At 42.6% G+C, this 20250-nt stretch overlaps 4 protein-coding genes across 10 annotated transcripts; 2 read left to right on the top strand and 2 right to left on the bottom strand.

Annotated features, from left to right (window-relative positions):
• Positions 1-501: 501 nt before the first annotated feature.
• On the bottom strand, positions 502-2192 carry LOC139379299 (RAD9-HUS1-RAD1 interacting nuclear orphan 1). Of its 2 annotated transcripts, none has more exons than XM_071122101.1 (3): positions 2062-2192; positions 1685-1887; positions 502-1530 (listed from the first exon to the last, which is right to left on the bottom strand). In XM_071122101.1, exons 2-3 carry the CDS (start codon positions 1865-1867, stop codon positions 769-771), a joined length of 945 nt encoding a protein of 314 aa, XP_070978202.1. In that variant the 5' UTR covers positions 1868-1887; positions 2062-2192; the 3' UTR covers positions 502-768. The 2 variants fall into 2 exon arrangements, with proteins under 2 accessions (XP_070978202.1, XP_070978203.1); XM_071122102.1 differs by having other exon boundaries at positions 2086-2192.
• Positions 2193-2310: 118 nt separating this feature from the next.
• LOC139378498 (forkhead box protein M1-like) lies at positions 2311-7338 on the top strand. Of its 2 annotated transcripts, XM_071120718.1 has the most exons (9): positions 2311-2447; positions 3168-3670; positions 3788-3936; positions 4166-4360; positions 4548-4676; positions 4854-4910; positions 5221-5272; positions 5407-5576; positions 5677-7338. In XM_071120718.1, exons 2-9 carry the CDS (start codon positions 3211-3213, stop codon positions 6481-6483), a joined length of 2019 nt encoding a protein of 672 aa, XP_070976819.1. In that variant the 5' UTR covers positions 2311-2447; positions 3168-3210; the 3' UTR covers positions 6484-7338. The 2 variants fall into 2 exon arrangements, with proteins under 2 accessions (XP_070976819.1, XP_070976820.1); XM_071120719.1 differs by lacking the exon at positions 2311-2447 and having other exon boundaries at positions 3148-3670; positions 5677-6624.
• Positions 7339-7793: 455 nt separating this feature from the next.
• On the bottom strand, positions 7794-14705 carry LOC139378499 (cystine/glutamate transporter-like). Of its 2 annotated transcripts, none has more exons than XM_071120721.1 (12): positions 14555-14705; positions 10616-10742; positions 10234-10349; positions 10013-10138; positions 9805-9904; positions 9672-9716; positions 9452-9575; positions 9246-9349; positions 9055-9151; positions 8783-8932; positions 8482-8659; positions 7794-8334 (listed from the first exon to the last, which is right to left on the bottom strand). In XM_071120721.1, exons 1-12 carry the CDS (start codon positions 14607-14609, stop codon positions 8270-8272), a joined length of 1287 nt encoding a protein of 428 aa, XP_070976822.1. In that variant the 5' UTR covers positions 14610-14705; the 3' UTR covers positions 7794-8269. The 2 variants fall into 2 exon arrangements, with proteins under 2 accessions (XP_070976822.1, XP_070976821.1); XM_071120720.1 differs by lacking the exon at positions 14555-14705 and adding an exon at positions 13862-14472.
• A 1335-nt stretch (positions 14706-16040) lies between these two features.
• Positions 16041-19589, top strand: LOC139378500 (peroxisomal biogenesis factor 26). Of its 4 annotated transcripts, none has more exons than XR_011628303.1 (6): positions 16052-16474; positions 16569-16709; positions 16874-17202; positions 17291-17431; positions 17661-18414; positions 18469-19589. XR_011628303.1 is itself a non-coding variant. In XM_071120723.1 (5 exons), exons 1-5 carry the CDS (start codon positions 16263-16265, stop codon positions 17762-17764), a joined length of 927 nt encoding a protein of 308 aa, XP_070976824.1. In that variant the 5' UTR covers positions 16041-16262; the 3' UTR covers positions 17765-19474. The 4 variants fall into 4 exon arrangements, 2 of the variants coding, with proteins under 2 accessions (XP_070976824.1, XP_070976823.1); XR_011628304.1 differs by having other exon boundaries at positions 17661-18387; positions 18469-19237; XM_071120723.1 differs by having other exon boundaries at positions 16041-16474; positions 17661-19474.
• Positions 19590-20250: the final 661 nt, after the last annotated feature.

The following is a 20250-nucleotide window of genomic DNA, read 5'->3' as shown; positions in this document are numbered from 1 at the left end:
TTAGCCAAACTAGCATCAGTCTTCTCGAGCAACAGTGCCTTCTGAATAAGTTAAGTGAGACTAGTCTCGCGCACCACCCACCAGACACGCTTCGCCCATGCAATTTGGACACTGCATGTCTACATAATATAATGGGCAAAGAACTATATATATATATATATACACACGTTTTACTTACCTTATGCTGTAGTAACTCATGTTTATCCACGGTTGCTATGGATCCCAGCTGGTGGTGCAGCATACAACTTTCCTTGACACGCTTGGAAAATTGTTCCCCACAGCCCTAGTTACCGCACATGACTACAACGGACTATCCTATTGGATGGCAGGTTATATAGACTTGAGTGATTGGACAGGTTTCTTTGCCTCTGCATTCCATGTTACCACAAATGTAGCTAGTAAATAGACCCCTCTATTTATACCAAAAGTTACTAGCTAGTGTTGTAACACTCACACCACAAAAATGCATTATGCATTTATGTAAAATTGAAAAACAACCAATTAAAAAAAATATTTAATGTGGACCCAGGATACAAAGAAAACAAGAACCTAGACAGAGTCACATCCATAGTGGGCTGAACTACCAACTGCACATGGACAACGTTATTCCGAGCAGCAAAACAATTGAGTGGACTCAATAATATTATAGTTATTGCAACATATCACTTTCAATCAGTGGACTAATTTATTAATGTGGTGTTAACTACAATTCAGTGTTAATTGCAGAACATGATAGTAAAATGATGTCAACATTTACAGTTATGTTGATTAGATGCTAATTAGTGCCTCTGCACTTGAAAGATAACCTCGGTCCATCAGCAACCTCATCAGCCCTTTCCTCCTCCTCCATGTAACCTTGACTCCATAGTCCCTCTCTGGGGTGTCTGTTGCTAAAATCTCTGAAGTCACAGTATGTGGCGGGGTCATCGGCTTTGGCAACAGGAGGCGAAGAAAGGAGGAACTTCCATCATGGTGTAACTCTGGAGTCTCTACATCAATTGGGGAGAAAACATTGTCCGTGCCAGGGGTGTGGTGTGTTGCTGAGGCAGGAGTCTGAGCAGAGCATGACGCTGGGCTCTTGCCATGTCTGGCAACATTGGCAGCTGATGTTCTAAGGACCCCCACACATCTGCTGGAGGTTGATGCTGCATCTTCCGGTGTTACCTCTGACAACCGTCTCCTCTCAGCTGTCCCTTTCCTGAGAGAAATTATCCGTGTTGGTGTCTCCGTTTCACCTTGGTTACTTAGGTACTCTGTACTTAGAGAACCAACCTTATGAACTTGCAAGCCCTGCTGCTCCTCATGGGCCCCAAGAGCAGATTCTACAGCTTTCTTTCTATGTGCATGCTTTTGATGGAGAGGTTGGGCTGTTGACCTTCTCTGAAAGGATAAGGCTTGGAACTTGCAAACACTACCTTTTCTGGATAAGTGAGAACTCCTGTCAAGAATGCTTGGTGCAGAGGGGCACTTCTTCCTCCCTCGCCTTCCTCTGGGTGCAGGGGGCGGTAACTGATCAAACTGTGGACTCACCTGAAATTGAGTGAATGAGTGACATCTTTGAACATGTTTGTCATACATTATTTATAGTCTATGGTTTGAAAGGACAACATTCAGAAGATAGTAAATAATTACATTAAAAACATGATTATCATCATACACATTAACAGTTATAAACTGTGATTACCCAAGAACTACAGGCTGTGCAGCTGTTCTGTCGCTGCTCCTCATCTAGAAATGACTTGGGATTGAGTGCGCCTCTCACTTGAGGCACATTGTGGTATCTGGCGTCATCAAGTGGTGGCTCAAAAAACAACAGCGACGGCTTCTGTGAGTATGGCAAAGATTTCTTTCTTGTTTTACGGGGCATCAGAGATCATGGTTGAGGAGCTGATGGGATCAAGAGAAGGTTAAATATATGGTGACGTATTAAAGGAGTGCAGTATGAAACAAATGTGGCATATAAGAAACGTTTTAACGCTATAGCCTGCTTTGGGTTAAGTAGCTAGTTAGCTACAACAACAAAAAAATAACAACAGAGTGAACACATGGAAGAGTACTTACGCCTTCGTATATCACACGACGTACCTGGGTGTAAACTGCATGTCAGAAGTAGCTAGCTATCAATGTTTTGAATAAATAATGTCAGAATCAGAAAGGGCAAACATTTTGCATTTGCTTCGCTGTCCTCCAAGTCTTTCCGTTAACATAATGGTTAACACTGATTGGTTTTCACATCCACTGGGTCACCCATTGGATATGCAAAGACCACATGACCGGAATCGCAAATACCGCGCCAAAATTCAAAATCCCATTCACTTTCACACTGAATGAAAGGAGATTGAGATATACAAACTACCTGTCAACTTTCATTTTCGATTATTGTCATTGTTTAATTAAGGAGTCAAATAACCCAGAACAAAAGCGCATTGCATCACCATAATATGAAGGTTTGTGATATGCAACTTGGTTAGTTGCTAGCTAGCTTGCTAATTAACTGGACTAACGTTAGCTTGCAAACTAAACGCGTTAACTATTACCGCTATCTAACTAACTACTAGTTTAGTTTGGGGAATATTTTTCTACCTTCTTTGTATGTTAGCTAGCTAACTATAAACCCGTGGATTAGCAACTATCTAATTTAGCTAACACCATCATGTTCTAGAAGACTGCGTCATAACCATAGCTGATATTTGAAAGACTGGTATTTCTATTCTAAAATCGTTAGCTAGCTAGCTATAGTAACAATTATCTGGCTGCTTTATTTTTAATTGATACAATCAAATAGATTTTAGTATAGTTAGGTTAGCAAGTTACTAGAGTAACGTCAGCACAAGTATGGAAAATATCAGTTCATGATGTGATCCATACCCGATATACATTTAATTCAGCGTTGTTACCAACGCTACTTTAATTTGCCCATCAAAAGAACCTTGGATAATTTTTTTGAACTAACAGCTTTTGCATCGACAGGCTTGCTTACTTAGTTGCAGCATATCAACTCAGGTAGAAAGTTGTCAGCGCCTGATTCGTCATCAGATCAGTTTAGCTATCATTTAGCCATTATAGCTAACTAGCTCAAACCTAACCAGCTTTGTCTGCCCCAGGGAAAATGTAGTTTTGGCTGTAACGTTGCATTCTAACTTTAACGTTACCTGTTATCTCTTCAGACATCAAGTGAAGTCAAAGGGCCAGCTCTGTAATCTGGGCAGAATGAGACAGAGCCCAAGAAGGCCCCTGATCCTTAGGAGGAGGAAGCTTCCTTTTCAGCTAAATGAACCAGCAATTGATGAGCCGGATGGACTACGACACAAGGAAGCATCCACATCCAAACCCTCAGGTGGCCAGTGTTTTCCTGATGGCATCCGTATCATGGACCATCCCACTATGCCTGGCACACAAGTGGTTGTCATCCCCAAAACTGCAGACCTTCAGAGTGTAATTGGGGCCCTCACTGCCAAGGGGAAGGAGTGTGGCTCTCAAGGACCAAACAAATTCATCCTTCTAAGTGGTGGTGGCTGTATCAAGGATGGTGCAGATTCTTTCTGTCAACCTAGCTATATGAGCGGTTGCAGCTCTGGTAGGGGTAGCATGGCTCTTGTCACACAGCCAGAGAAGGCAACAACAATGGACTGCCTAAAGGATACTAAGGCTTTGACTACAATTAAACCATGTATGTTTATTTGCTTTCATGATTTTGGGTTAAATGACCCTCTACTTTTCCAGTGTTGTTTAATTAACTGTTTGATGATGAACATTGTTGATGCGCACAGTTTTTATTATTTCACAGTGAATAGGGACCTTGATTGCAGTCCTCTAGATGACAGCCTTACTAACATCCAGTGGCTTGGGAGGATGAATACAGACGGTCTTGACCCAGATCCTGCTAAGAAAGCTGCCAACAAAGAGAATCTTGACACTTGCCAACAGATTCTCCAGGTTTGGCTCCTCTTTTAGCTTCTCGGTGTGATTGTCAACTGACGTATGTAAACAGTGATGCCGAGGGTGTCACCGGCAACGTGTTATATGTTTATTTAGAATGTTTCAAGTGTTGCACTTAAGTGTGATATTAGTTCTGTGTGCTTGCTGCATATGTTGAATCTTAAAAGAGTAGTATCTAAATAGGCCAAACAAAACCAACCTCTCTCTTGTTCTGTTTTGCACACAGTCACAAAGTGAGCAAATGGAAGCACACAGGGTTGTCAAAGACCCCTTGTCAGAGAGACCACCCTACTCATACATGGCAATGATTCAGTTTGCCATCAACAGTAAGAAGAGCAGGAGGATGACATTGAAAGAGATCTACACTTGGATTGAGGATCACTTTCCATATTTCAGAAAGGTGGCCAAGCCAGGCTGGAAGGTAAACATCCACAATAAGCCCTTGGTCACATAAACATTTTATTGGTGCCATTGTAGTAGTTGAGGACCAAATCATGTTACAATAGAAGCAGAAAAATACCCCTTAAGCACCAAACAAAAACTTGTATAATTGCCAATGGCATAAGCCACATCCTCTTAGTTTGATATTGTCTATGCTCCTCTGCCAGAATTCCATCCGCCACAATCTCTCCCTGCATGACATGTTCATCCGTGAGACAACACAAGATGGCAAGATCTCCTACTGGACCATCCGCCCAGAGGCCAATCGCTGCCTTACTCTTGACCAGGTTTACAAGGTTGGCATGTTACCCACTTTTCTGTTCTAAGTCATATTTTGTCGCTGGCCAATTACAACTATGGGACTCCACAAAAGGGCAAATGCCTGCAAATAACTGTCTTCACTCTGAAATCTACTTTTTGATTATTATCTTTATGATAACTCTGTCCCTTTTGACCAATTTTCCACCCCACAGACTGAGTCTGATCCAACTTCCATCTCGTCTCGGACCATGCAGGTCTGTGACCAACATGTAAGATCGTTTTACCCTTCTTTTCATCTGTGGCAGTCAGTCAGGGAGGACAGGACAGTCGGAGAGAGGACAGGACATGCTTTCCATCTGCTCTTGTTTAGTTCATTAAGCTGACAATTAATTTCAGGGGAGATGTGAGGTGTAGGCAGAGAGAGGCAGACGTCACAGGACCACCGTACATAGTAACTTCTCCTACACAGGTCGAACTCATGCCGTCTTCATATGTTGTCTTTGAGAAGAGAAAGGGACCATTTCAATTAGAATAGTTGTGTTGGGAATAAGAAGTTAACATCTCAATTGTTTCCCGCAGCAACAAAAGAGAATTGCTCCTGACATCAAGAAAACATCTGCCAGTGTCCCTGGTGAGTGAGGGAAAGACGTGGGGGGAAACAAGCAGCTGGACGATTACCAAACCTTTGAGAGTTGGAAATGAGAAATGATTGATGTGTAGCCGTTGCCTCATTACTTCTTTTTTTCCTGCCATCCATATGTTCAGAGAGGAAGATGAAGCCCCTTCTTCCTCGTGCAGACTCCTACCTGGTCCCCATCCAGCTGCCTTTCACCCAGTCACTCTTCCTGTCCTCGTCCACACAGCTCCCCCTCTCTGCCCCCCAACAGAAATCTAGCTCCTCAGGAGGGGGCAAGAGGGTCCGTATAGCTCCCAAGGTAAAGTCTCTCCATACCTTTTTTTTATTGTAAAGTGGCTGGAGGTTACTTGATTCCCTATAATTATTAAATTAATACATGTTGTGACTGCGTTTGGCAGGTTACGTACAGTGATGCCTCCACAGTGATGCTGTATGCTCCTCCAGTTGAGGAGATGAAGGAGGAGCAGGTCTGTGTGCCCCTGATCTCCGTTACCCCTAGGGCCATTCTGACCAACACCAGGAAGGCAGTCAGCAGCTCCCGTCGCAAGCAGCGCCTCGTCCTGCCTTCCAACGAGGAGCCCGTGCTCCTCTTCCCTGACAGCACCTTCTTCGACTCGGGCCTGGCCTCCGACGGCTCCGCCTTACAGGACGCCGAGCTCGACCCCCGGCCGGAGCCTGACAGCCCCTGCAGGGAGTTCTCTTTCAAGACCCCCATCAAGAGCAGCCACCCAGCCTCCTCCACCCCCAGCAAGCCACCCACTGTGCTGTTAGAGCCCTGGAGGGTGACGCCGCTGGGCAAGGAGAGAGGCGGCATGCTGGACTTCAGCCCCATCCGCACTCCCGGCCCCAGCTTCACCCCGGACCGCCATGACCACACCCCCTTCAGCTTCAGTAGCACTCCCTTTAAGGACCTGCCCTTGTTCAACTCCCCTCGCGAGCTGCTCACCTCTGCACGCTCCACATCCGCGGCTGGCCCCACCGGCACCTGCTCCCCGGGGCCAGAGCGTCTGCAGGGCTGCTCCAGAGAGCTCCAAATCGGGGGTCCCTCCACAGCCAACCGCTCCCTTACGGAGGGCTTGGTCCTGGACACCATGAACGACAGCCTGAGCAAGATCTTGGTGGATATCAGCTTCTCTGGCCTGGAGGATGATGATCTGGGTATGGGGAACATCAGCTGGTCTCAGCTCATCCCTGAACTCAAGTAGCCACTGCCGAGCAGAGAGCGCAACCCTTTCAAAGTTTTTTGCTAGATGAGGATGTCATAGTCTCATCATTACCCAAGCTGCTCACATTGTCTTCCAATCTGTAAATGTGGGAGTTTTCTTTCTAACTTAGATTTTACCTTTGTCTTTGGTTGCTTTTGTCACTACTAACCAGTCCTTTTCCTCTCTCTTGGTTGTGTTTCATGCCACAAGCTTAAGTGACCATATTTTGATTACAATTCACTGTCTCCCACGATAGTCTTGAAGGAACTTCTAGGGAACCGAAAAGTATGCCTGAGTTGTATGTTGATGTATGTAGCCTAGATAGAAGATGTATGTTTAATTTGCACATTTTGTAATATGTTTTGCTCTTTAAAATGTACATTTATACATAGATAAATCATCACTATCCAGTGAGACCGACACTACCATGGTAGAATATAAGATGTGGTGCCTCCTCGGAAAGTGAGCGAGTCGCCATTTGATTGGACCTCTGAAAGGACGTAACATGATGTACAGATGATCAACCAATGAGAGAAAGTAATAAACAACAAGGACTGTCTACACCCAAAGGAGATGCCATTTTTGATTGACCAAGTCAACACTTATTCTAGTGCACTTTTGTAACTTATTCTAGGTATGACACAATGTCCAATCTGCTTTGTGAACTTTTAAAGAGTGGTGGTAGTAGTGAGTGAGAAACTATGTAAAAGCATGAAGTAGTATGGTGATGTCTTACATCTGTCTGTAGAAGGGAAATGTATTTGAATTTAAAAAAATGTATGTTTGAATTGTCATTGGAAGTTTTTTGGCTAGAAGATTAAACATGCATTAAATGAGTTTATGGTTTTATCTTGATCAAAGGGTCATAGTTGTTACTTTGTTATGGGAAAGGAAGACGGCATCATTTGCATATGACCAATTCTGAACGATGTATGGCTTTTTATAGTTCTTCTGGGCTCGTTTGTTAGCTGTGCTTGTGGTGGACACATTCAGGTTAAAGTTTGAGGAGCATCCTGTCTGCTAGTGTTTAATATCATGGCATGGGATTGCTGGTGATTGACTTGGCTTCCTCTTTTTACAGTACTGGTGTCTTGGAAACTAGTTAATGTAAACGTTTAAAGTGCCTTTTTTCTTTTTGGGTGGGTGTGCTGACTACAGTGAAACCCGCTGACTTTGCTGCTCCTTTTCACATTGGTTAGGTTTAGATGTCTTAACTAGATTCCACACAGTCCTGGGTTTATTGTCCCATATTATAATTGAAGGTATGATAAACTGGAAGGGGCATGAACACAACATAATATGCAAGAACCTTTACATTCTGGCTCAGTATTTATTACATGACCGGTACAACAGACCCCAGAACAAGGTTTGTGGAAAAACTGACATGGGTCACTTTTAGGATGTTTAAGAAAATAATGTCTGTTTACTGAATCCTATGTAAATGGAATAAATGAATACGTCACAGTTTCTCTTTTTGTTTTCAGTACTAAATACCAGTATGGCAACATTTGCTCATGATCGTCATTTTAAATGTAAATAATCAACACGAAACGTCTGTCGTATTCAAAGCGTAAAAAGTACACCTCATTAATTCAAGTAAACAAAAACAATAGTCATTGGGGTTTTTTCAGCAGAACTAACTTACCCAGCAGTGAATGCTGTAGAGTTAACGGCTCATTATTTTCCAAATCTAACTAACATGCCTTGGTGTTCACATCTACATACAATATGGAGGGCACAGCAATGGGTGTCCGTTTGGTCAGTGCGTGTGATTAAAGAAGCGTCTTTAGTAGGTCTGAACTTCCTGCTGAGCCACCTCCAGCAGTATCTGAAGCTGCTTACTGCAGTAGTCTGGAGAATAGAGAGACAGTCCTGTCGGTGACTCACACAACAGCCGTAACTATCCCACACAACACCACCCTCACCTGACATTTCTGCTATCAGTAATTTAGTATGATGACAACGACATTATAGTGGCATGATAAGGATGTGACTCACTGAAGCTCTTTCTCCATCGAGTGGGCAGGTGTGAGCGGTGCACGGTCAGGTAGTAGACAGGGACTCCAGACAGGGTGAGAGCGCAGCTGCCCCCTGTGTTCCAGGGGTCTGAGTACAGAGACAGCCCAACGATGAAGAAGCACACCACTGTGAAGGTGACTGCAATGGCCAGCGGCACCTAGTAGACATAGAATAGAATTATGAGCTGATCATAGGAATACAACTAGGTAAGCAGTCAAGAAACAGCCAACTAGTAAGTACCAAACAAGGGGCATTAGTTAATTATAGTAGTCATAGCGACCTTGAAGGGTCTTGGGTGGAGGGGGAAGCGGTAGCGATGGATGAGCATCCCCATGGTCGCCATGGCAATGAAGAGCCACCGGGAGAAGGAGGCAAAGTTGATCAGCTGGAAGATCTCTCCTCTGGCCACCATCACTACCACCATCGGATACTGCAGGAAGGACAACACAAACATCTCAACTGGACCATGAAAGCAAAGCCAATACAGATGTTTGTAAAGAGACTCTAATTGGGTTGGCAAGGTAAACTATGGGCAGTAGTAGTAGACTATACCAGCAGCAGAACAGCAGGCAGAGGCGTGTTTCGATGGATGTGGATCATTGAGAAGAGGACTGGCCAGTGTCCCTCCCTGGCCCCCACGAACAGCATCCTGCACCACGGACAGACAGACGTCTCGTGAATAGAACCAGCCAAGAGTACAACAAGGTGTATGTTTCTGAATTACGAGAGTGCAGCATTATTACCTGGGTGCTCCAAAGAAGCCACCATTAAGCGCCCCAAGACAGGACACAGCTACCAGTACAGGAATCGCAGAGGCCAAGCCGTGAAGCGCACGATTGGCAAACGTCTGCGATAAACAGACAGCATATATGAGACTGACATGCAGTTCACTTCATATGCAGTTATTTTCCGTCTCTTGGCTTTGACCATCTGGTGCCATATTACTGACCACAGCCACAGCGTCAGACACAAGCAGCTCCTCTGCTGTCATCATGGTGTAATAGGCCACGTTGACAAGAACGTAGCACACAGTCACCGTCACCATGGAGAAGATGATTGCCAGTGGGATGTTTCTGACAAAATAGAGCAGACAATCAAAGACTTGAGGTTACTTGATTTTTTGTGTGTAAATAATTGGTCAATCACATTGTTTTTTTAATGTAAAATACCTATTTGGGTTAATGACCTCCTCTGTGACAAAATTCAGATAAAACCTGCAAAGAAAGTAAAAGATGTCCATTTATCAGTTAACAGTTCTTTATGGATGGTATGGTATGGGATTTTTTTGTGTGCACTGCATACCATCCACCATAGGCATATAGACCAGAATAAAAGGCCAATGGTAGCTTATCCAGTGTTAATGTATCAATCTCAAAGCCATTCTGAAAGTTCTCTGTCTGTCCTGGGGAGGGGAGCGAGGAAAACGAGTTAGCAGGGTTTGACTGAATAGGGTCCTGGGTATATTGTGTACATCGTGTATCATGTAACTCTACCAAAACCACTACCCCACCTCTGGCTAATGCCATGATGCCAGGAACGATGATTAGGACTAGGGCAAACATCTTGATGAATGTCAGCGTGACCTGGGTGCGAGATGCCAGGGTCACACTCCAGCAGTTTATCGCCACCACAAATGCTACAGTGAGAGGAGGAAGATAAACCTTGTTGAAATAGTATACCATAGTAATCAAACAATTCACAAAGTCTTATCGGTTGTATTTTATCACTCACTCACTCCAAGGATGCTGACCAGTTTAATCAGTGCTGTGGGAGGAGCACAAGGGCTGAAAAAGGGATCCACCACATAGCGTCCGAACGCCAGGGACACGTAGGATGCTACAGCTGGCCTTTACAGTCCACATGGAGTACAGTATTAAAGTATTAGAAAAACTTGTAGTAAACCATACTGTCTCCTAAACTATTCTAAGAGTGTATGCACAGAGACACGGAGATACAGGCTGCTGACCTGATGAATAAAAACTCTGCAGAGAGACACGGAGATACAGGCTGCTGACCTGATGAATAAAAACTCTGCACAGAGACACGGAGATACAGGCTGCTGACCTGATGAATAAAAACTCTGCACAGAGACACGGAGATACAGGCTGCTGACCTGATGAATAAAAACTCTGCCCAGAGACGCAGGAACGCAGGCAAGGGTCCTAATGTCTCCAGCAGATAGGTGTAGTGGCCCCCTGACTTTGTAAAGGTGGTTCCCAGCTCAGCATAGCACAAGGCCCCTGGACAAAGGACAGAGACAGATGACACATCTCCCACAGGGCATAGACGTCAGTTCAACATAAAGTTTTGATTTACATTTGGTTGAGTGGTCATCTAATGTGAATTCAACGTGAAATCACAAAAGAAATTTGCCATGTCATTGGATTCAGGTGAAAAGTTGAGTGGAAAAAATGCTAAATTCCCGCACGTTGATGACTTTTTTCAAATACAGTCAGTTTTCCACGTTGACTCAACGCCATCACATTGGATTTGTTGGTTGAAATGATGTAGAAATCATGTGGACTCAACATGTTTTTGCTCAGTGGGCTGGGATATTTTATATTGTATAACTATCTCTATACATTCAGGAAACATATTTTTTTTTAAATATTCATTATTCAGTGCATATCACTAGTTATAGCTGTGCTTATAACTGTGGTATAATAAAGATAAAACTGGAGGAATACCTGGGAAAGGTCAGCCACACATCCACCCCATGCTTTCAGCCCATTCTACCCTTTTCATCAGTTTATTTGGTCAGCCATAGGCTATTACCCTATAAACAACCTTGATGAATAGTACAGATCTGAATTTGATCACTTGTTGCTTAGAATTTTGTTGCTTAGAATCTGTGCAGGAAATTCAAACTTGTAGTGTATTTGAGGTTTAAAAAGGCTTCTAAAGTTTGTAATTTCCACTAAAATTTCCATTTCAGACTTGATTTGCTCTAATGAAAAATGCATCAACCCCTACAAAAATGTCCATTAATTATAATCCACATAATAATTCACATTTCCTGCTCATTTTCCTGCTGTAGCAAACTGGCTCAAATTAAGATCCTACATCTGTATATTAAACCATCAGTTTAATAGTAAACATTTGGACATCTGTGCAAGGACTCATTTACTTGAATGATAATAAATGTTTTAAATTATGTTAATGGTACAAATAATAGTGGAGGCATGTATTGACAATAACCTGTACAGGAAACTGTTATTATCTTAATTAAATAAGATAAGTCAAAGTTACTTTTACAGTTGAAGTCAGAAGTTTACGTCCACTTAGGTTGGAGTCATTAAAACTCGTTTTTCAACCCCTTCACAAATGTCTTGTTAACAAACTATAGTTTTGGCAAATCGGTTAGGACATCTACTTTGTGCATGACACAAGTAATTCTTCTTCTAAGGACAGATTATTTCAATTATAATTCACTGTATCACAATTCCAGTGGGTCAGAAGTTTACATACACTAAGTTGACTGTGCCTTTAAACAGCTTGGAAAATTCCAGATAATTATGGCATGGCTTTAGAAGCTTCTGATAGGCTAATTGACATAATTTGAGTCAATTGGAGGTGAACCTGTGGATATATGTCAAGGCCTACCTTCAAACTCAGTGCCTCTTTGCTTGACATCATTGGAAAATCAAAAGAAATCAGCCAAGACCTCAGAAAAATAATTGTAGACCTCCACAAGTCTGGTTCATCCTTGGGAGCTATTTCCAAACACCTGAATGTACCACGCTCATCTGTACAAACAATAGTACGCAAGTATAAACACCATGGGATCACGCAGCAGTCATACCGCTCAGGAAGGAGACTCGTTCTGTCTCCTAGAGATGAACATACTTTGGTGCGAAAAGTGCAAATCAATCCCAGAACAACAGCAAAGGGCCTTGTGAAGATGCTGGAGGAAACAGGTACAAAAGTATCTATATCCACAGTAAAACAAGTCCTATATCGACATAACCTGAAAGGCCGCTCAGCAAGGAAGAAGCCACTGCTCCAAAACTATTTCACAAAATAGATGGCATCATGAGGGTGGAAAATTATGTGGATATATTGAAGCAACATGGTCGCAAATGGGTCTTCCAAATGGACAATGACCCCAAGCATACTTCCAAAGTTGTGGCAAAATGGCTTAAGGACAACAAAGTCAAGGTATTGGAGTGGCCATCACAAAGCCCTGACTTTTTTTGAGCAGAACTGAAAAAGTGTGTGCGAGCAAGGAGGCCTACAAACCTGACTCAGTTACACTAGCTCTGTCAGGAGGAATGGGCCAAAATTCAGCCAACTTATTGTGAGAATCTTGTGGAAGGCTACCCGAAATGTTTGACCCAAGTTAAATAATTTAAAGGCAATTCTACCAAATACTAATTGAGTGTATGTAAACTTCTGACCCACTGGGAATGTGATGAAAGAAATGAAGCTGAAATAAATCATTCTCTCTACTATTATTCTGACATTTCACATTCTTAAAATATAGTGGTAATCCTAACTGAGCTAAGACAGCAAATTTTTACTAGGATTAAATGTCAGGAATTGTGAAATGTTTAAATGTATTTGGCTAAGGTGTACGTAAACATTCGACTTCAACTGTAGGTGCAAAGGTTGATCGCATGTGCAAATACCAGAGGATTGTGGTCCTTGACCAGATCATTCAACTAAGTGAATATATCCTGCAGAGTTTCCTGCCAAAGAAAATACAGCGAGTACTAGAATACACCTCTGAGGTAGCCTAAACTTCCATTAGGGGAGTGAATGTTGTGTGCTGTCTGTGAATTAAAGGGGCAGTGCTGTCAAATGCATGATTTACCTGTGTTTTATATATATTTCCACACTATGAGGTTGGAATAATACTGTGAAATTGTGAAAATTATGATAATGCCCCTTTAATGTAAGAGCTGTTTGAAAAGACTGCCTGAAATTTCAGCTTGTTTTGCCATGCCTGGCTACATCAACAGGCAGTGTAATAACAGCTAGTTTCCAGGTTGCATATCCCTCCCATTAGGCTCCTCCAATTAGGCTCCTCATTCAGACCTTTCCCATACAGTCCTAGCAAAATTATTGCGAGATAAATTGCTTTTTGCTAAGAAGCTATTTTTGTATCTTTTTAACCATTTTCTTTTTTTAAAATCACAGTAAGTTGCTTAATTGTTACTCAGAAATGTTTTAATATTGAGATAAAAACGGCTGCATTGGACCTTTAACAATACTGAATCAGACTGATGTGTGAATATCTAATAAAAATGTTTCAAGACGGATATTGTGTTAGCAACTGCCACTCTCAAACATCACAATTATGCTCCTCTTGCTCTCATAGGTACCCAATACCTCTTTTAAAATGACAGTTGGTGCTTACCGAAGGTGGAGAGGACCCCACACAGTGCCCAAACCACCAGTGACAGCCCCACACTACCACTGTTCATCAGAACCCCTTTTGGTGCAATGAAGATGCCACTGCCCACCACGGTACCGATGATGAAGGAGATAGCCGGAAGCAGACCTATTGTCCTCCTCAGGTGGATCTCTTCATCTTCTTTCTTCTCCTTCACCTCATCCCCCTCTTCCTTCAACTGAATTCCATCTATGCCCATGCCTATGCAGCCTTGAAGGTGTGAACACCTTGTTTAGATATCCAGCCTTACACCAACAAGTTCCAGTGAATAAATCAAATACCAAAAATTACTTTTAAGCAGCAAAAATCCACATTCCAGTTTAAAGAAAACACAGAAGTAGTCCATTTAAGTGAACAAAAAAGTATTTTGTCTTTAAGAACACAAAAGTATGGTCATTCCCTTTATGGATAAACTATAACATTCATATATCTCTCTTCTTATACTGAAACTGCTTGTATTTATCCAATGAAGATTGCTGTACTAGCATAGAAGATGAGACAAGCTAAGAGACGAGACAAGCCGAGTGGAGCTGTATGAGCTGAACGGGTAGACGAGTATAACCCTCACACTTGCACAAGGCCCTCTCCCCTGAACTTGTTTTTTACCCCCTCATTGGCTCTTGCAAATCAGCACAGTCAGTAACCATAGAAACTCACCAATCCTGCACAAGCAGGAAACAAAGCCAGTAGTCTTCCCAAGCTTCAACAACATGAGTAATTAAGGCAGTTTAGACAGGTCAAAGCCATGGTGCATTCATTGTACTGAGTATGAGTGTGTATGTGTTTGTGTGTGTGTGTGTGTATGTGTGCGTGCATGCGTGTGTTTGCGCATGCACTAAAGTTTTTGTTGGTCTTTGCGTGTGTGTGTCGGTGTGTGTAAAGTTTTGCTTGTGTGCACAGCTTTAAACACGGACTACCATGGGGAGAGAACCCAAACACCCCTTGTAGAGGCAGCTGTACAAATAACAGGAGGGTCACTTTCAACAACAACTTCACAACAGAGAAAGTATACGTGCTATAGGAGCAGATGACCTTACTGATGTTCTCACTAATATCCACAAAATATCAGAAGAATTTATTCATAACCAAATCATAACCAAATAACATCCAATATGACACAAATGTCAACACTAAAATGGGGTTGAATGCAACATCAAATAATTGGCATGTCAATTCTGTCTCTCTGCACACACGCCTGATGAATAAAAGCAAGGTCATGTAGTTTGTCCCTGTGTGTGTGAACTGTGAAGTATTTCTGTCTTGAGCAAGGAAACGTCAGCGTAAGATCACATGTGAGGGATCCAAAATAAAACTGTGAAAAAATGTATCTGGCCTCTCTTTTCTTAACGCTTGGGAGACTGTGGCTGCCCATTTCAGTTAATCCGTCGCTTGTTAACAGCAGTTAACAAAGGCATCATAGCTGCTTTATTTTCAGTTGACATGTTTAGTTTCCGGGAAACTAAGGATCATATTCACAATAACTTATCTGACATTTCACCACTCTACACCATCACATTATGTGGCTAGAATAATACAGAAAGGGATAGTATATCATTTATTTGTCTTATTTTCATGTTTATTCAGCTGAGAATTGTGAGGATGTTTTGGAGAGATCCCTACTGCTATGAAAAATAAGTATTTCAAATAGCTTATGTCCAACATCAAACATCACGTCTAATATTTAGAACCTTCTAAATCGGTCTCTCAACAGAAAATGGAGTAAAGAAAAGTCCCTTAACACCCAAACCTTACTTTGCACAGTATAATCAGCTCATGCCATATAGTTATTTTGAGTTCTACAACTTCATCACTTTCTGTCCTTGTCTTACAAAAACAGTGATGCAAATGTATTGCAAATGCTCTGTTGTTCCAGATATCCCACAAATCAATTATCATATTCTGTGGTTATATTTATGAATTAATTAATACTTTAATGTCGCATAGAGAACTCTGCTTGGCAACATTATTTTTTCTTTGAATTGCAAGCATATTTTGGGGATGTCAAAATAGGTCCCAAACGATCAACTGGAACCCGACTCATCCGGCACGCCGGGCGAGCTAAAGCTAAATCGAGCGCACCTGGAGGGTTACGTATGAATAAGAGCGCAAGTGATTGGCTGCCTTGTGTTCATGAGTAATCTCCGAATATGATTGGTGGCGAGTGCGGAAGCCAAATAAGAGCGTGTATATTGCCTCAGCATGTAAACAAATTTGTACAAGGCAGGTACCACCAGCACATAATTTACGGCACGTTTAACATATTGGTAAAAACATTACTAATGTTTGGTTGACAGTTGGTGATTCGTCTTACAATTTATCGGCACAAACAACTAAAATAGATATAACGTTAGCTACCAACAGTACAATGATGAGCAACTCGTCCACCTCAATGGCTCACACTCTCAGCTTCGGATCTGTCCGTCAAAGCCCCCCGCTGACTTCAAATTTTGCACTGACACATGGACTGTTGGATTCAGCTGCCGACCAGTTAATGGTTCAGAGGGATTTCCAAGCTGCTTTCGACACATGTGAGAGAGGTCTGGTGAGCCTTTTAAACGCGGAGCAAGAAGACAGCAGGTGGGTACTAATTCTTAGAATTTGCTCTGCTTTTATGACATGGTCCTTGTTGCATTGCATTATTGGACTAAACCGTTGTCCATCTGACTTTCAGGTTTGGGGAGTTGAAGGCTGCACTCTGCATTGTGGGGATTCAAGCATTGGCTGAACTCAATCAGTGGCCTGGTGTACTGGCATGGATTCTGCAGCATTATGAGTGCCCTGAGAAAATACCTGCCAAAATAATGCAGATGTGGTGAGGAAATTGTAACATGGTTAATTTGCAGGATCTCATTTCTTCCATTATAACAGTTTTGTACACTGCAGATTGTGATTTATGTTTTCAATTGGCATGTAAATGTATTCCCCAATTCACCCTACAGTCATGTTTTTCTCCATGTCCCTCTTCTTTTTTTGTAGCATACTCCTCTACACCAAAGTGGGTGAGCAAGCTATGATGCAGGAGGCAGGCCATGTTTGGCTGTGCTGCCCATCCAATGGGAGATTGGCAGGATTTGGGACTGTAGCAGAGCTTTATTTACTGCATATTCTAGTGCCTTTAGGTCATATGACAGAGGCACGGGAGTTGGTTTTTGGTGAGGTGGGAGGTATTGCATTCACAGAGGACCAGAAACAAACAGCACTGGATATCGTGGAGAATAAAGAGAACCTCAGCCAAGAACAACCTCCAAGCCCTAATCCCAACACCAGTCCTGTGGTGGTGGTTGCTGGACTTAACACACCTCAAGGTGCATCTCACTTACAATTGCATTAACCATTTGTATTGGCTTTAATGTTGCCAGACAATGTGACTGACTGTGTGTTTGTGCTTTATAGGTGCTGTGATTCAGAAACTTGAGGCCTTGCTTAGGCTTTTGAACAGAGGACTATCAGTAGCCAGTGGTGGGTTATTCCGTGTTCAGAGATTTTTTCTGGCTGCGGTCCTTCTCTACATGCTTTTTGTCCGAATGGATCCAGGTACAAAATAAATAACGTTGTAAGCCAATTGTTCAATCATTGAAAGAAACTGTCAACATCCAAATAATGTGGTTGCTTTAGTTAATACTAGTCTAGCACTTAGCATACAGCTTTTGTCTAACTTTTGATTGCACCCAACCTACCTACAGTATTTAAACACATGAGAGACTAGATATCAGCATGAAGAGCAGAAATGTTATGATGATTCTTGGATATGGTTTCTCCACAGCTCATCCCTCATCTTTCCCCTGGATCTCACAGATGCTGCAGATGCTGAAGCAGATGTGGGATGCCATGTTTGCTCCTTACTATCGAGCCAGAGCTCAGAGCTAAGAACTGTAAAACCATACAGGCTGGTGCTGGGACATTATGGTTTAAATTTGACTGAGAACCAAGAGCTCACCATTGACCCTCACCATGTAAATATGAATTAGTGACTGAGATAAAGAGAGAAATTAGGGGAGCTTTTGTTGGCAACAACAACATTTATACCTGTGAAGGCAGAATGTGAACAGCATGGATACCTGTGAAGGCAGAATGTGATAGTAGTAGTCAGAATTAATTTCCTTGGTGTTGCAGATTCAGTTGCTCCCATATAGGTGTGTGTGTGCGAGCGAGCCAGAAAGCGATTGAGTGTGTGTAGCGACACATTTTGTGTTGATATGAATTGCCCAATCCAAAACAACTGCTGTAAGCAAGCTAATTGTAATCAGATGCATGTCAGACAAATTATAACTTTTACATGACAGTGATAGATTTTTAATTGGTAAAATGATAATTCTCTCATGAATTACTCCAGTATCTTTCAATAGGGTCTGGCTCCAGCAGATACCTTCTCAGGACACAGATGCTGTGAGGTATACAGGCTCAGACTGGTTGAATGCTGCCAGAGAGGATGGCGCATGTATTAGATAGCTAGTGTGTACTAGGTTTACTAGCTAGCTAGTGTGTACTAGGTTTACTAGCTAGCTAGTGTGTACTAGGTTTACTAGCTAGCTAGTGTGTACTAGGTTTACTAGCTAGCTAGTGTGTACTAGGTAGCAGTGGTGTAGTGGGAGCTATACGCAGGTATACCCACTTTTTTTCAGTGGGCATTGCGTATTACTTCTTAATCCCCACTGATGCATATCCAAGTTATACGCCATACCAATTATGTAGTACAATAGCGACATCATGCACACAGTAGCCTACATAATCGCAAAGCATGTGAAATATATTCACATGCGCAGCACACACACAGCTCATTTCTGCAGAATATCAGGCAGCAACCACACTCAATTGGTTTTCGCATTGGAGCAGCTCACAGAATTGAACGACATCAGTAGCTGGTATTGTAGGAAAGAGGTTTCAACTTTTATCTACCAGGAACTGAGGAAACAATGGAACCAGGTATTGAAAAAGTTTGGTCCGAATTCTTGGTTGAATCTTTGTAATGTTCAGTCATCAAGCGCTGTTTGAGTGAACATTTCTATAGGCTTCACCAAAAAAAACCTTGGTAAAGGGTTACCTGGCAGAATTAAATCATGATGATTTGTATCCATTTGGAGGGCATTTGTTTTGCAAACTCTGCCATGTAGGCCTACATTGTACAGTACAAACACATGGCTAGCCAAATGGTCACTTGCTAGGTGAGCAATTCAATTAAAAGGCAACTACACCCTCCAAATATTTATATTTTTCCCAGACCAGAGAAAATGGACTCCTGATGTGTTTTAAGCATTGTTGTGGACTTAGTTGTTTTTCTATTAAAAAGTGTGATTTTGAGTGAAAACCTGAAAAAATATAGTAAAACAGAAGAAAAAAAAACTGTAGCATTTTTCACACAGGGTACCCACTTCTCCAAGCACCACTGCTAGACAGGGTTTCCAGTTAGCCTGTAATAGCTGTTTTTTATTATTATTATTTTTTTGCAGATTAAGTAAAATTGCCACCTGACAATTGTCCGGGAGAAGGAAAAAAATCCCATTGCGAAATAATGCTTTTTAGCCTATTAATTGATAGAAATACCAGTTTGATGGAAATACATTTGACCAGTCATGCTTATTGGCCTATGTCTTAATTTGCATAATTTTGTGGAATTGAATTGGCATGTGTGTATTATATTCCTTATGTATGTTATTTATCACATGCACAGCATACAGATACGGGGCCTTTTAGCGGAACATGTGTCAGAGAGCTCTTTTATAAGCCCAATCAATGAGCAACAATTCTAAATGCAGTCCTGTGGTAATAGTTTTTTGGGCCTCCCGAGTGGCGCAGTGGTTTAATGCACTGCATCGCAGTGCTTGAGGCATCACTACAGACCCGGGTTTGATCCCAGACTGTGTCACAGTCGGCCGTGACCGGGAGACCCATGAGACAGCGCACAATTGGCCCAGCGTCGTCTGGGTTAGGGGAGGGTTTGGCTGGCCGGGATTTCCTTGTCCCATCGTGCTCTAGCAACTCTTTGTGGCGGGCCGGGCGCCTGCAAGCTGACTTCAGTTGTTAGCTGGACTGTGCTTCCTCAGACATATTGGTGCGGCTGGGTTAGGGGAGGGTTTGGCCGGCCGGGATTTCCTTGTCCCATCGTGCTCTAGCAACTCTTTGTGGCGTGCCGGGCGCCTGCAAGCTGACTTCAGTTGTTAGCTGGACTGTGCTTCCTCAGACATATTGGTGCGGCTGGCTTCTGGGTTAAGCAAGCAGTGTGTCAAGAAGCAGTGCGGCTTGGCAGGGTCGTGTTTCGGAGGACGCATGGCTCTCGACCTTCACCTCTCCCGAGTCTGTAGGGGTGCTGCAGAAATGGGAGAAGACTGTAACTACCAATTGGATGTATTTGGCCA

This window comes from Oncorhynchus clarkii, chromosome 21, assembly GCF_045791955.1.
Source record: "Oncorhynchus clarkii lewisi isolate Uvic-CL-2024 chromosome 21, UVic_Ocla_1.0, whole genome shotgun sequence".
Taxonomy (NCBI): Eukaryota; Metazoa; Chordata; class Actinopteri; order Salmoniformes; family Salmonidae; genus Oncorhynchus; species Oncorhynchus clarkii.
Note: the sequence above shows the minus strand (reverse complement) of the source record. Positions and strands in the feature narration are given on the sequence as shown.